The following is a 14,528-nucleotide window of genomic DNA, read 5'->3' as shown; positions in this document are numbered from 1 at the left end:
TCACATCGTCGATTTTAGCGGCTGTTTCATTCCAGGGTCGCTTCAGCCGCTGCATTTAGCGCCCGCCTTTAGTTCGCAGCGCTCCGCTATAGCGCAGTAGTAGCGCCTGATCTGTTCAATGCTAGCAGACACTTCAACTCCATACGTCGAGTTCCAATTGCATCTTCGGAATATGTAAGAGCAATTCCTGTATTCTGTATCTTTTATTACATGTAATTAGGTCAAACTTTACTAGGTAGTCACTACCAGAAGCTTAGGTGGTGGGAATTCCAGATGGTACTAAACGTACATTTGATGTCCATGGTTACATGCGTTTGGCAGTATCAAGTCTACTATCATCTCCGTATGATGGGAATAGCTTTGCTTTTCTCTCATGATTCTTGCTTAACAAGTGAAAGAGACCAGCATTTGGGACAGCGGACATCTATTTGCCCTACTTTTCATGATACAGAGCTCGTGATCGGGCAATCAATATAAGTTCACCTCTTGGTGCCCCAAGATATCATTTAGTCCAGGAGCTAAGTTTTCATTGAAAACCTATTCAGAGGCGAGGCAGCATCATTGTGGGTAATATTATCTTCTCCCACTTGAGCGGCTGCCTGGGTACCTTCCTCGATTGCCGCTTCGACCGCTGGGGCTGATGGTAGCATCTTAGTAGTTGCCTCAATATTCTTGATTCTCACTCCCATCTGATCGATAATCTCAGCTCTCTTCTATAAATGAAAGCAAAAATGCATTAGCTCATGTTTATGCAATACGCAATGCAACGACGAGAGGAAGGACGCCATAGTTGTAGACTGTGAACCATGAAATGTACATGCCTTGGCCGCCACCTGTGTTATGTGGTCTTGAGCTTTTTGTGTCCAATTCTGTAGTTCGTCCATCTTGAGCTGCTGTTCTTCATTATTCTGTGGAAGAGACATCATATCCACCAGTTTCAGTCCCGGCATGATATCCTCTCGAGACAGCTCACTCCACATGCTCGCAATATCGGCAAAGACAGAGAAATAAGCTTGAATTGTGACAACAGCCTGGTATATCATCTACGACAGTCAATTAGCTCTGCTCAGTTGCTGTCAATGGGCAGTGTGGCCGCCAACCCCAAGTTCATCAGAGAGAAAGGCAACGTACTGTGCGAGTCAAATCGGTATAATTGTATCCAGCAATGGAAGACTGTCTGGCTGTTGGATCATTCGTAGTAGCGGCGATATCATCAATGAAAGGTTGCACATTGTACTTGACGACTGCGTCGACCGTAGCACCGATCGCCCCAAAGAAGCGGCAAAGGTTGGCAATTTGCGACTTCATCTGGGCAATAAGTTCAATTGCTCGGATGAGGATGCGTTTGACTTCATTCTGAACTACAGTCAGATCCTATCCCATTGTCGACTTTGCAGGGTTGAGGAAAAGGGGGCGCATATTAACTACAAGTAGGTAGGGATAAAAGAGATGGTGCTTACAAGGTCCGCTGTGGTCGTGCTTAGCCTCTTAATATCAGCTTGAATCTTTGAGAGTTTATTTTGTTGTTCGATCATCTTCTGGGAGGATTTCTGGTACAGATCTTGAGTTGCGCTCAAGTGTTTTTGAGTCGTGCTGAGGCGGTATTTGGCTGCATCTAAAGAGGCCTGGGCCGCCGTCAGGGTTTTCGTCTTTCCGATGGTTATTGCAGGGTCTTCGGTGCCTGCCATGATTGGAAGCTATAAGACTATACGGTTAACAATGCTTGCATTTTCTGATTATAGCATCGGCTTGGGGCCCTGAGGGCTGAAGTGGAAAAGGCACTCACGCCTGAAGCCGCTGTTCCTGGCTGACTACGGGCCGTGGCTAATAGTTTATGGAGAGACAAATAAACAGGGAGCCACTGCTGCTGCCAGTCTTTTACTTCCTGAGAATTGGCTTCAGGGAAATTCAGGCCGATCCTTGCAGACTTTTCCACGATCTCATGGATCGCCGTGGCGATCTTATTTACGATGCCGTGTTAGTGAACAGTCTCTTGATGAAGATGTTGCAAACGGTAAACAGGGGACGCAATACCTTTAGTGCGACAACAAAGGCATTGAGAAGCGTCTGACTTGGATTCAAGCGCGTAGCTACTGTTCTGAAATCGTCGAATTCACTCTGAAGCATAGACTTCACATAGTAAGAGCTCTGAGCTGCCCGGCCATCTTTGCCTGAGGCGTCTGCCCAGTTCACTCCACCATTCTTACCTTTGGTCAAAATGGCATTGAGTTGTTCAAAATATGGGATGCTCTTCAAAATATAAAGATTCGCTAGGTCTTCGGCATGGAGTGGTTCTGTCGGCTTTGGCGCAGACGATGTTGGCGGGTTTGGAGGCGCATTTTCCCCTCCGCTGATTACCTGTCAACATATTTGTTTTCAACGCAAGGACTCTTGGAGGTGTGGCTTACTGTACCAGATTGTGGAACATATCAACGCTACTCGCCACGGGACTCAAGCCGAAGGCAAAGGCCTTGACGGTCAGTCTAACTGCGGTGGTAGCCGTCTCCACCAGTGAGCCTACAATATGCTGACCAAGGATTCCCCATCTATATAATAAAAGAGCATGTTAGCTTTGTCAATCAGGTAGAACCGGGAAAGTGTTTGGGATGACGGACCCAGAGGGATATGCGTCGGACGCTCGCTTGAAGGTCTCAGTGGCCGCCTCCACTTGCTTAGCGAAATTCTGTGTGATTTCTCTTGTCTCGTCAACGGTAGTTTTCTTCTTATCGAAAAATGCCTGGGCTACCGCCATGTTCCTCTCTGTGGTGCTGAGGCGCTCTGCGTTGGTGGATTGCGTCTGCATGCAGGCGGCGTGAAGTTCCATGCAGTGCAGAAGCCAGCGCTCAAATTTTTCATCAATCTCTTTGACTTTATCGTAGCAATCATCTGCTGCAACTTTTATCATGATAAGGCGTGAAGCAAGCTGCGTCTTGGCCGCCTGCTCATCTGTACGTGAATAAATGTTAGTCACAAGTTAAAGATACATGCAATCAGCTCTAAATCAGACAGGTCCGAAAAGAGACTTACCCATGAGGGTGTCCACTACATCAGCTACCTTGATACAATTATCAGTTGAAGGAAGAGTTTCATCAAAGTGGGTGGAACGTACTCCTTTAGAGACTCGACCAGATACTTGTTTGACGAACAACATGTTACGTTCCGCCTTGAGAAACGCTTCACAGCCATAGTTGGCGGAGTCCATTAGATTGGCATTCAGCGACTTGTGCCTTTGCATCATTATTATCCCACCTCCTCCCATTGCCATGTTATAGATAAGACGAGCCTACTTACTTGATGTACTGGAACTCCTTGCCTTCGAGTGGATCCAGTTGGATGTGGTCGCTACCTTTCGAGGTGCAAGCTATGAAGCAGGATCCGATAGAGGTTAGAGCAACAGGGCCTGACTGAAGCAACTCTTCCCAGTTATATTGGAAGATGATTGAATTCTTGATCTCGTTGACGGCGTCGTTAGTGATATCCGGTCGGTTGTCAAGATCATACTGAGCCTTGAGGGCAACAGTAAGCTCTTCTTCAATGCTAGCCATGGTAAAAAGCTATGGAGAAATCATGCAAGAGAGTTGGGATTTCCTTAGAAAGCTTCTAAATTGACTGTATTCTTGAATATTGGATAATGAATAATATAATGCTAGCACAAGAGGGGTGGCTGGTCGTATATAGTACATGACTTAACCCATTGCAAGAAGAAATCCAAGCACGCAGCCTCAAAAAAGGCCCATCACATGCTAGGCTAATTTATGTATACTCCAGGCTGTGTGAGAGCCGCCTATAAAAGGTTGATTCGGTGGGCATTGGCCTATAAAGTCAAGTATCCTCCAGCCTATTCATCAGAATCCTCCTGAAGAGCGTCATAGGTCAACAGCGGTGTGGCATTTCAACACATAGTAGGCCTCCTGCATAAAGTAATGTGATGGGAAACACATAGTAGGCCTCCTGCATAAAGTAATGTGATGGAAAACACATAGTAGGCCTCCTGCATAAAGTAATGTGATGCTACCCCATACATAGGATTAGGTAGAAATGTGGCGTAAATGAGTGGTCTGTCTATTGGTGTTTCTAATGTACGCATATGGTGTGTATGGAGATGATGGGAGCATTTGTATTCGCATTGGATACACGTAATCGGCCCCCCCAATGATATGCCTGGGCACATGATTCAATGAACGCATGTCTCCCTCAGCAACTACGCTGCACATTTTCTCGCGCCAAGATTTTAGCTGCTCGGACGAACATGATCGAGCCTGGCGTTGCCACTATGGCGGTAGTTATTGGATAATCCGTCTGTAAAAATGCCCGTTGTTCTTTGTGAGGATGGATGCCTTGGAAAATGCGCGTCTTATTTATCCATAATATCCTGTTGGAGCTCAAGCGTTTAGATAATTAAAAGACAGTCTTTGGGTGTTAGGAACAGAACCCATGTATCTAGCGCGACCCAGCTATTACAGTCTATGTTGCACCTGGGATTCACTTCCATATTTCCTTTCTTTTTTGTACCTGAATCCTTGAATGAATTTGGCTTACTTCCACTGTTTTATTCGAAATGGAAAACACAATACTTGCCCATCGACAGAGTCTTGCCGAGATGCGAACTGAACTGGACGGACTGGACGCCGCTCTTACCGTCGGTGCGGCAACCAAGCGATCTGAGACGATCTCGTGTGCTCTCAAAGTCGGCACAGACAGTCTCTATGATCTTTCTGCGCTTATCAGTGGTGATTTTGAACTTACTCACGATGATGGACCACTCAAGGTGGCCCTGGACCGCCTCGTCGCGACGTTTGATCACATCACCGAACTTGCAGACAGTCAGCTCGCAGAGGTTGGACGCCTCCACTCCGATGTAAGTGAAGCATGCAGATTACAGCAAGTACCCTTGGCGAGCTCTTACTAACTGAATGTCGCAGGCTATCGAGTTGAGAAATGCCAAACTTCGGCCTCTGCAAGATAAGCTTGACGAGTCCAAGTCCGAGATAGAAGCCCAGCTTACAAGGAATCGAGAAGCCATCACGGCCACCTCCAATACAGTAAATGTCCTACAAGAGTCGGTCGACACGATGAACAGGGCCCATCACTCTCTCCAAGACAAACTATCTGAAGCGGAGAGGGTGCACGAGGGTGTCAATATTGCCGTGAGTCTGCCTAGTCCCAGATTGCCTCGATGGAGAAGATATGCATGTGGGTAATGCTCACCATATTGGTATAGGTGAGCATTCTGATACCGATTTGGGGCATTGTCGGTTTAATTGATCCCAATGCATCCCCTGGTGCTGTGTTTAATCTGCGCAATTGCGTCAATGAGGCTCGCGACGCACTTCACAGAGAAAAAACAGCCTTGGAAAAGGCGGGGGAGAGCCTCAAGTCTGAAAGACAGCAGCAGGGCGAGCTCGAGAATCAAGTCTCGCGGCTGCAGGCCATGCTATCCGAGATCGTACCCTTGGAGAACCAGGTCACAGCGACCGTTGAAAAGACGGATATTCTGCAACAAGCCATTATTGTTGTCAAACAGCAACTGGCTGCTGCTGCTCAACGTGCCGCTCAGCTGAGCAATACCGTGTTGATCACAGCCCATGCATCATCCACCAAGCAGGAGATTTGCACTGGTATTCTGGACATAGCTGAGCAGGTGCCTTTGGATTTTAGGAACTCGAATGAAATGAAGCTCCTGCTCAATGAGCTTCTCAGCGGCTATGGGAGCGCAGTTGTTCCGGCGGCCATTGAGAGTCGCGCGAATGAGCTGCTTGGGGTGGCGGCCAAGTATCCGAGCATCGAATGGCATTCGACAGAGGTAGTCACTGAATCATGATGTAATTTAAGAGATCAATATCTAGACTACAGGATTCAAGAACATTATTGAGACAGTCTGGATAAATTTTGTTCGGAATAGCTCTCCAAGAGTAAGCAAAATAAGAATTCTAGGCCGTTAAACATGCTGACATCTTGTCAAGTATACAATGGGAGATTACCTATAAGATCAGAGTGCTCTACCATAGCGTAGGCCTTATACTTGATGTATTAAACATTTAGATCAGCTGAAACAGGAGGGTTCCATGTTTTATGGTCAGTAAGCCTGTCAAGATGCTAGATCAAACGCCACATGCGGACAGGACTGCCAAGAGACGAGGCTACAGAGAGCAACCAATAGCTAGAATCCACGTAAATATGCAGAGCTTATAAATTATTAAACCCTGTGCTACATATGTGTCAATCAACACGGAACAAGCGAATGCATAAAACAGACACATAAGGTGCATGTATGCACTCGTTATGCTGGAAAGGCACTCTAGCTCCCACCGCTCAAGCTCAAGATGCTATATTGCTGTCAGAATCCCTCGGTATTTAGAGTGTCTTTGGGTTAATACACATCTCATTGTCCAAGACGACAATGCTGACAAGACAAAGATTGACTGGTGCCGATGCTGAAGGCAGTGCCTGAAAAGACTTTGCTTTTCAGAGTGAGCCACACACTGGACTTTTTTACTTTACCAATATTGTCGCTTAGGTCACCGTTTTTTTTTTCAAAGGGTATTAGAAGTCTTGGATTAGAAATAAATATGAGCTTGGGTATGTATGATCCCGCAAGACTATGCACGTTGCGTGTTACCATGCGCGAAACTTGTTCCTCTTGACCAGTGAAACTCCCGAGATTCTGTGTGACAATCATCAGTGCATTCCGCTTCTCCTGCTTCACCTAGAGCAATCTAGTGTCACACGAGGTGAACATTTACTCGTATGAGGAGTAAAGGCGGTTGGAAACGCCGAGTTGAGCCAGTATCGAGGCTCACTACCCCCAAACCCGGTGCAGAGCTGATCAACATCCCACAGGCTCAGCTCATCTTCTTTTGGACAAGTTTGTCGATTTTCACTCTAGTTCCACCAGCGGATCCTACAGTTCGCTATGCCGCTATGGATCATAGGCTCCCATGGAGGTGCAGTGGAGTCGCCAGGGATCAGGGGAGGCTGAGCAAACGAATCCAATGGTATTCCGGGCAGTCAAGAAGTATTTGTTACAAGTCTTCAAGAAAACCAATCCTCGAATCCAACCCTCCTAGCTCTCCAGATAAAATGGGATGGCGGGGCCTATTTCTTGAGTTATGAAGAGATAGAACTAGAGGTGTCGGAGAAGCAAGCTCACCGCTGGAAGCTCATCGCACTAATGTAGATTTTAGTTACAACATTATGTGTTTAAAAAAACATATGAGAGAGAAAAACAGGCAAAAAGGTTACAAGCGTCTCGAGGTAACAAGATATAGGGCTGGTAAGAAGTATGAAGGAGTGCTGCCTAGGTCTCCAAGCCTCAATCCCTTGTCAGCCAATTCAACAGGCATAGAGCTACATGAGTTGAATGCACTCTGTCTCTTCTTTCAGCCAATAACAAGACTTGGTCTGCTACATAACCTCCCAACATGCATTAGAACCCCATGTTGTGGAATACTATAGCAATAAAGCCGCGCGCCTGCGACGGGGGTGAGACACGGCGTATTACGCGAGGAAATCAACGACTCCCACCCGAATCCTCGACATGGATAGCGCTTCGGGCCAATCATGTCGACATCAAATAGCTGTTGGCTCAGTGCATATTAACTGCCACCATGATAATCAATACCTGCTTTCGTAAATAGGGGAGGGGATTGATAAACCACCACCCACCCAGTCGATTCTGCGCTGTTCTCATCGATCTTTGTGTCCTAAGATCAGGTGGGCAGATGCTGCCTGCATCGTTTTTATTCCCTATAGAACCAGGCGCATCTGAGGCACTTCGGTAGCAGAGCGACTTCAGTCGCTAGAACCCCGTAACCATGGCTCCACGCATTATCTTGACATTTTTCTATTTCTTGTTCTTAGGATGCGCGGCGGCTGACGATGGAGATGACTTCTCCAACAACTTGTTCACGGATCTCGGCCCGTATGACTCTCTCTCACCTTGCTTCGTGAAATAATTTCGTCCTTGGTGTATAAACGCTAATGTGATCTACTCTTACAGGCTACTAGCTCTCTTTGGAGAACGTGTTACTATGCAATTTTTGAGCCAGGCGATGGGAATTTCCGACTGCATTATCCTTTCAATGGCACCTCTAGGCATCGTCACCACCATCGTCGCTGCAATTAGGGTTGGGGGTCCGTCATGGCTCAAAGCCTTGATTGGGAGAGCAACCGAGAATCTCGCAGCTGCTGAACTAGAGCTCATGTCTTCTAGCTCCAATGAGGTCTGTGAGCTCTGGAACGGCAGAGACGTGGTTCGTTGCGCCGGATCAGCTCCTGTTTGGGAGTTCATTTGTTTGCTGCCTCGGACAGGGCTGCCTAAGAATCCAAAAGTCAAGATAATGAGTTTAGAAGATGCAGAGAACGACCCATACTTCTATATAAAAAGATGTAAGATTCGTTGGATTGTCTACTGATACAATATTCTGACTTGTTTAGTGCGGAGAAATGAGAGAACCTTTTCGGATAAAATGCGATCGCTGTTTGGTGTTCATAGGCAGGGCGGGAGCGCAGAAGATGGCATAAAAGAAAAGTCCAGCACTCATTCAGACGAGGTTATCATTATAAGAAATCTTAAACACGATGTACCAAATATTTCACACAACCGGCACAGAAATTCTGGTCGTGGCGAGCTACACCTCGCTGCGTGTTTCGGTATACTTTTACAAATCGGCTTCATTTTATACTGCAGCTTCATCGCACAATACTCGAAATTAAAATCCCACTTTCAAAAGGATGATCATGCCGTTGCAAGTTACGCTTTTCCAATGACCATTATTGGCTCGGTGGTCCTAAGTATTGGCATGTTCATTTGCTCTCATGTCGTCGAAAGCAGCACCATGGAGGAAACCTTTCAACCAGCAGAACATTGGCGAGCCCGTCTGGTATGGCTACAGCAAGAAAAAACTGTCGGCGACGAAGAGTTTAAATCTTTTGCTCTCTATACAGGAGAGGACCAGCCCAACATTATCACTTCGAGCAGAGCGGACCATGGCAAAGATTCCGATGAAAAGCAACGGCAAGGCTCAGAAGGTTTGAAAGACTTTGCAATCACGACGGTGGTGGGTACAGTTATCAGCCTAGTTGGATATGTTGCTCAGTTTATTGGGTTTCGAGGAATGCATTGGTCTGTTTCCGTGGCCTCTTTAATTGCGGTCCTTACAATGGCCGCCTTGAGAGCATGGGTTCGTCGCGGACTCGCAAAGCCCATGTTCTGCCGTGGCCTTCTTCCAGGATTCGAGCTCGACTGGTTTGCGGATTCCTTAAGAACTGTTGGCAATGCGCCTTGGTACAATGATTTAGATGGATCTTCTCAGGAAGAGAATACCAGCTCCTTGAGTAGACGGAGTACCTCCACTAACCAAGATGAGCTGACTAAATCGGACGATCAATCTACAACAAAAGAACCACTCATTTGCGAGGCTCAAGATTATACCACAATGCGCCAGAGTCTTGCAAAGCTTGCAGACTGGCGAGGACCAGCATCGCAAGAAGCCATTGCAGTCAGCTTGGCCATAGAAGCAACCATGAACCTTTTGGATGACAACTTGGGCCTAGAAGATTTTTCTTGGGGCTACAAGATTCAGGATGCATCATTAAACGAGCAAGAGCTGAAATTCAGGGTAATTAAACAACCCGACGGCAAATGGAAAGCACACGCAGGAGAAATCGAGGCGGCACTGTCACTACGACTCTTCTATGTTAAGAGTCAACAAGAGACCCAATTATTGGCCAAGGCCATTCATAAATCCGGCAACCCCTTGGACGATGACAAATGGTTGCGGGTGAAGGGGGAAATGCCCGATATGGGATTAAGGATTCTTGGTCCGAATACAATGCAACTATATCGACATCTCGATTGGTGGATACCTACAGATGGACCAGAAATTTTGAAAGGTGAAGCGGTGTATAATCCCGCTGAAATTGACCAGAATATCGATTCAGGGAAGCATCAGATCAATACATTTGGAAGCATCGTGCCAGGTTCAACCAAATTCGAACTTGATGAATCGAGAGTGGTAGGGCTTGATCCACGTCATCAATTCAAAGTCGCCACTGGCTCTCATCCGCAGCTTTCGTACCTTTACTATCAAAACTCACAGGTTGGAAAATGGAATTTCAGCATATCAGAAGGAGAAGGCGAGAATTCGAATGACATACTGTGCATACAATCCTTGGATTCGCTGGAAATTCTATACGCCAAAGACATGTTTTCGACATTCATGTGGGCTGTGGTGGAATCCCTAGAACGGCCCGTGGGAGGGAAAACATACATAAAAACATCCCAAGCCAAGTTGGAAAGTAAAGACTCATGGAGGCGTTTAGGTCTCGAGAACGATGGCATCTCCAGACTAGCAGCGGCTATCCAGAGCACAGGCCTATGCAACACACACGATGCTCATATCAGCGTTATTACTCCTTTGAGTATACAAAGAAAACTACCTGAGGTAGACAGTATTGTTGAGATGGTGCGGAATTATACTGAGCCGCTTGAGGCACTTCATTTGTGGGCAGATGCAGGTCAAGTATACTTGCGACTCTGCGAGCACTTGGCTGCATTTGCAGTTGGAAGCTATACTTATATCAGGGCTGTCGCTGTGTTGGCAACGTTTCGGAAAACACTACAAAAGATGATTAGACGGGAAATGACGGGAGTATACGAATCTCGCTTCGAAGAACAGCTGACAAAGGCAATGGAAATTGTCGACGCAGAGTTCCAGAATCATCTGGGTTCATTGTGCGAATTGCAAGACACCGATAGATGGCAAAAAAGCTATCCTAGCGCTGAACGCTTCTTTCTGCTTCAGGATCAAGAGTCAATAATTTCCAATTCCTTCGACGTATACAAAGAAATGGATCGACAACACCTCAGCAGACCAGACAAGGATGATGCGAGAGAGAAAGACATCTTTGACAGGACATTCCTCCACTATTGCGCAGCGTTCACCTACCATCGGGAGAGATGGTATGAGAAGAATAACTACCCAGACGGGTCTGAGCAGTTTCTTCAAAAGATGCGGCGCTGGATCGAGCAAGGTGTCGACATCAACGCCCGCGATATCCGCGGATGGACACCACTGCACTACGCCTGCTGCTGTGCTGGTAAGACGAGCACCCAGGTTGTCCAATTGCTTCTCGAAAAGGGCGCCTCGGTTGATGTGCAAGGTCGCGAGGGCACAGCGCCGATTCACTGTGCGGCTAGGGCAGGTCATTTAGAGATGGTCGAAATGCTGCTGGAATTCGGAGCCAACATTGACATTGCCGACGGATATGGGAATACCGCCTTGCACGAGGCAGCGCTGAACAGATCCACGGACATTTTCGAAACTTTGTGTAAACGCGGCTGTCAGAAAAGGCGAAATAAGCATGGACGAGCAGCCATTCATATAGCGGCGATGAGAGGACTCTCTTCCGCAATCAGACACTTGGGGGATTACGCCAACTCCAAGGACAGTCAGAAAAAGACACCTCTCCATCTTGCTGTCGAATTCGGCTACAAAGACTTTGTTCAACAACTTCTTGAGCTCCCACAGGTCGAAGTGAATGTAAGAGGTTATCGGGATCTTACGCCGCTTCAAGTCGCTTGTAAGAAAGGCAGCAACGGTATCGCCGAGATTCTTCTTGAAGCCGGTGCTGATGTAAACGCCGGGGGTGACGAGACTACACCATTATACCATGCAGTGCAAGAGCAGATGGAAAGCACTGTCAAGTTGCTCACAGAAAATGGTGCCAATGTCAACTTTGTAAATCCTCATGGGCTAACGGCGCTGCACACGGCCGCACAGATGGGATACTCAGCCATCTTTGAGTATCTCTTGAGGGGAGGAGCAGATGCTAATGCTGGGGCTGGCACCCGTGTAGGAACTCCACTGCATACAGCGAGTGCCAGAGTCGATGGCAACCCCTTGCTACAACGTCTGATCGACTCGGGAGCTGGAGTTGATGAAACTAACGCGGATGGCGAGACTCCATTGCATCTTGCAGCAACCTTTGGTAAGCAAGCAAATATTGAGTTACTTATCAAGAACGGTGCAAATAAGGAAGCCAGAGACGGCAGAGGCAGCACACCTTTGTTGCTCTCCGTCTCTGATACCCCTGATAAGCAGCCAAAGGAGTGCATCCGACTATTGATTAGGCTCGGCGCCAATGTTACCGTCGCCGATGAAGTGGACAGAACTCTGCTGTGTCTCGTAGCCAGGGACGAGAATCTAGCAGATCTCATCCCGGAGGTTCTCAGGGCAGGTGCTGTAATTGAAGAGGCTGATGAAGAGGGCTATACTCCATTGCATCTGGCAGCCTGGTACCAATGTACGGAGGCTATAAAATTACTCGTTGAACACGGAGCAAGTGTTGAGGCTACGAATAATGAGGGAGACACACCACCAATGATTGCAGAAAGAGTCGGTCTAGCTGACTGGTGGAGGGAAAACATACCACCATCTACAGAGTGGTGGAGAGTGTCATCGGTGAAGCTTACAGCATAAAATGTTCTATTATTATACAGGATTTGGATCAATTAGTGCCGACCATGTACAACACAGACATTATTGTCTTTCCTCGCAAGTAGACAACAGAAGCAGACTTCAAAAGAGCCAAGACTCTCAGGCTCAGCCCTAATCCGTCTTGTTTCCCGATCTGGCAATGCCCAAGACTTGGCGCAGGCGATCCCTCCATTCAGCCCACCGTACGGAGTAATCAAATAACACAACCAGCGAGAGCCGGGGAAAATATAGAGAGAAACAGTTGAGCCTCATAATCTTGAGTCAGTGACAGCTCCAATGCTTACTCTGTCGCGGCCCAACTCCCCTCCGAGTCGCCTCAAGAAGAGACCGGTCAAGCTTTGATGCTTCTATTCATGCATGTTAAATTAGCACTCTGCCGCTGCTACTCCAGAAACCGCCCAGTTCAGTTTTTTAGTCATTCAGCTGAGGCAGACAAAACCGTACAGCAAACAAGCCTTTTTCCAGCATCTGGTACTAAGTATCTCAGCCTCACTTCATGTCTCTCTCACACACCCTCCAATAGCAACCAATAAACATATAGCAATACTCAGCATCTTCACACCCAAATTCATGCATCTTCACACACAATAAGCAATAGACAACACAACCTATCAGTAAAACGCCTTGCCTATCCTCCTTCAACATCAAACAACCACGCCACTAAACCCCATCCGTGACTGACCCCAGAACTAACCTAGCCATGATCCGACCGAGTGCCCCCTTTTTTTCTATTCCTTCAATAGGCAGTGGCCGAGCTAGGTTATTAATGCGCGCTAAGGTGAATCCCAACTTCAGCTGCCGGACAAGTTGCAGGGAAGCGACATTACTCAGGATCAACCCTACCGCACGATGGCTGGACTAGGGGAAAAGCGTGGCTTCAGCAACTGGGTTGGGCAAGGGGTCTGGAGTTCCAATACGCTCAATATACGCTTAGCTAGGCTAACTCGGCATATAAACCGCGTCTAATATAATGATAGAATATAGTCGTGCGAGTAGGAATATAAATCGCCAATGCCCTCGATGAAACAAGAAGGATCTACAATCGTTTCAGTTCAGTTCTAGTCACTCACTCCAAGCACTTATACAAGCATCCTCAACACCACTCAGTTATTCAATCTCAATACCAGTTTCGTTCAACCAACACCAAAGAATATTGCCAACCAACAACCAACACTTCTTCAAGATGCACTCCAACGCCGTTCTCCTCCTCACCTTTGTCGCCTCGGCCTCAGCCGCCATCGACTTCATGGCCATCCCCCACGTCCGCCGTGAACTCAACATCCCCCGCGCAACCCCCATCAACGAGATCCGCGACTCCGACCCCAGCAAATGCGCCTCTGAGGCCCTCAGCTTCGTCAAGACCATCCCCACGCCTCCCCCCGCGATCGTCTCCGACCTCAGCAAGAACCCTCAGACCGACCCCTGCAAAGTCAGTTTCCCGTCCAGCCTCAGCGCAGAGTACTCCTCCTACAGCTCCGAGGTGGTCTCCTGGCTCGAAGGCCACAAGGACGAGCTTACGTCTCTTGCCTCGGACTGCTCTGTGCTCAGCTCCTATACTAGCATCGCCAACGTCTGCACTGCTGGTGGTTCTTCTGGCTCTGGATCTGGCCCCAACACTGCTTCTGCTGCTCCCACTGAGTCTGGTGCTGGTTCTGCCTCCAAGACGGCTGGAGGTGCGGCCCAGTCTACCAACGGTGTTGCCGCTCGTGAGACTGGCATGGCTCTCGCAGCCCTTGCTGCTGCCGGCATTGCTGCTATTCTGTAAACGACTTCATTGAGAAATGCACGAGCGTTGTGAAAGGATGAAACGAGGCAATTCTATCATGGGTATCATCATAGCGAAATTGAATCATGCTTGAAACATGCTTATTGATGATTATGGATCAGCTTGTTAAGCAATTTCATTGTAACTATTTTTAATAAGTTAATAAATTAATAAAACATGAGCCACCAATGGCTTAGAAAGTTGTCATACTTTGGGAAATATGATACTTCAACTCATAGTCGTCCATCTAAGTGTAGGTCGTT

The 14,528-nt window shown here is 47.5% G+C and overlaps 4 protein-coding genes across 4 annotated transcripts; 3 read left to right on the top strand and 1 right to left on the bottom strand.

Moving 5' to 3' along the window:
* Nucleotides 1–518: 518 nt before the first annotated feature.
* On the bottom strand, nucleotides 519–3,545 carry V8C40DRAFT_265665 (uncharacterized protein; the record flags this gene model as incomplete). The annotated part of the gene is made up of 11 exons (XM_083219677.1): nucleotides 519–713; nucleotides 834–1,043; nucleotides 1,132–1,356; nucleotides 1,461–1,697; nucleotides 1,787–1,960; nucleotides 2,035–2,350; nucleotides 2,409–2,546; nucleotides 2,616–2,946; nucleotides 3,028–3,055; nucleotides 3,110–3,227; nucleotides 3,292–3,545. 11 exons carry the CDS (start codon nucleotides 3,543–3,545, stop codon nucleotides 519–521), a joined length of 2,226 nt encoding a protein of 741 aa, XP_083073865.1.
* Nucleotides 3,546–4,424: 879 nt separating this feature from the next.
* V8C40DRAFT_287277 (uncharacterized protein) lies at nucleotides 4,425–5,821 on the top strand (the record flags this gene model as incomplete). Its single annotated transcript, XM_083222692.1, has 3 exons — nucleotides 4,425–4,858; nucleotides 4,923–5,147; nucleotides 5,222–5,821. Exons 1-3 carry the CDS (start codon nucleotides 4,559–4,561, stop codon nucleotides 5,819–5,821), a joined length of 1,125 nt encoding a protein of 374 aa, XP_083073864.1. The 5' UTR covers nucleotides 4,425–4,558.
* Nucleotides 5,822–7,615: 1,794 nt separating this feature from the next.
* On the top strand, nucleotides 7,616–12,707 carry V8C40DRAFT_244570 (ankyrin repeat domain-containing protein). The gene is made up of 3 exons (XM_083215689.1): nucleotides 7,616–7,921; nucleotides 8,000–8,388; nucleotides 8,437–12,707. The coding sequence occupies exons 1-3, from the start codon at nucleotides 7,815–7,817 to the stop codon at nucleotides 12,480–12,482; spliced, it is 4,542 nt and encodes a 1,513-aa protein (XP_083073863.1). The 5' UTR covers nucleotides 7,616–7,814; the 3' UTR covers nucleotides 12,483–12,707.
* Nucleotides 12,708–13,519: 812 nt separating this feature from the next.
* V8C40DRAFT_244569 (uncharacterized protein) lies at nucleotides 13,520–14,484 on the top strand. The gene has a single exon (XM_083215688.1). The coding sequence runs from the start codon at nucleotides 13,684–13,686 to the stop codon at nucleotides 14,263–14,265; it is 582 nt and encodes a 193-aa protein (XP_083073862.1). The 5' UTR covers nucleotides 13,520–13,683; the 3' UTR covers nucleotides 14,266–14,484.
* The last annotated feature ends 44 nt before the right edge of the window (nucleotides 14,485–14,528 follow it).

The sequence above is a fragment of the Trichoderma camerunense genome (genome assembly GCF_050948025.1).
Source record: "Trichoderma camerunense strain CBS 138272 chromosome Unknown V8C40scaffold_8, whole genome shotgun sequence".
Taxonomy (NCBI): Eukaryota; Fungi; Ascomycota; class Sordariomycetes; order Hypocreales; family Hypocreaceae; genus Trichoderma; species Trichoderma camerunense.
The sequence above is the reverse complement of the archived record's forward strand: the minus strand, read 5'-3'. Positions and strand labels throughout refer to the sequence as shown.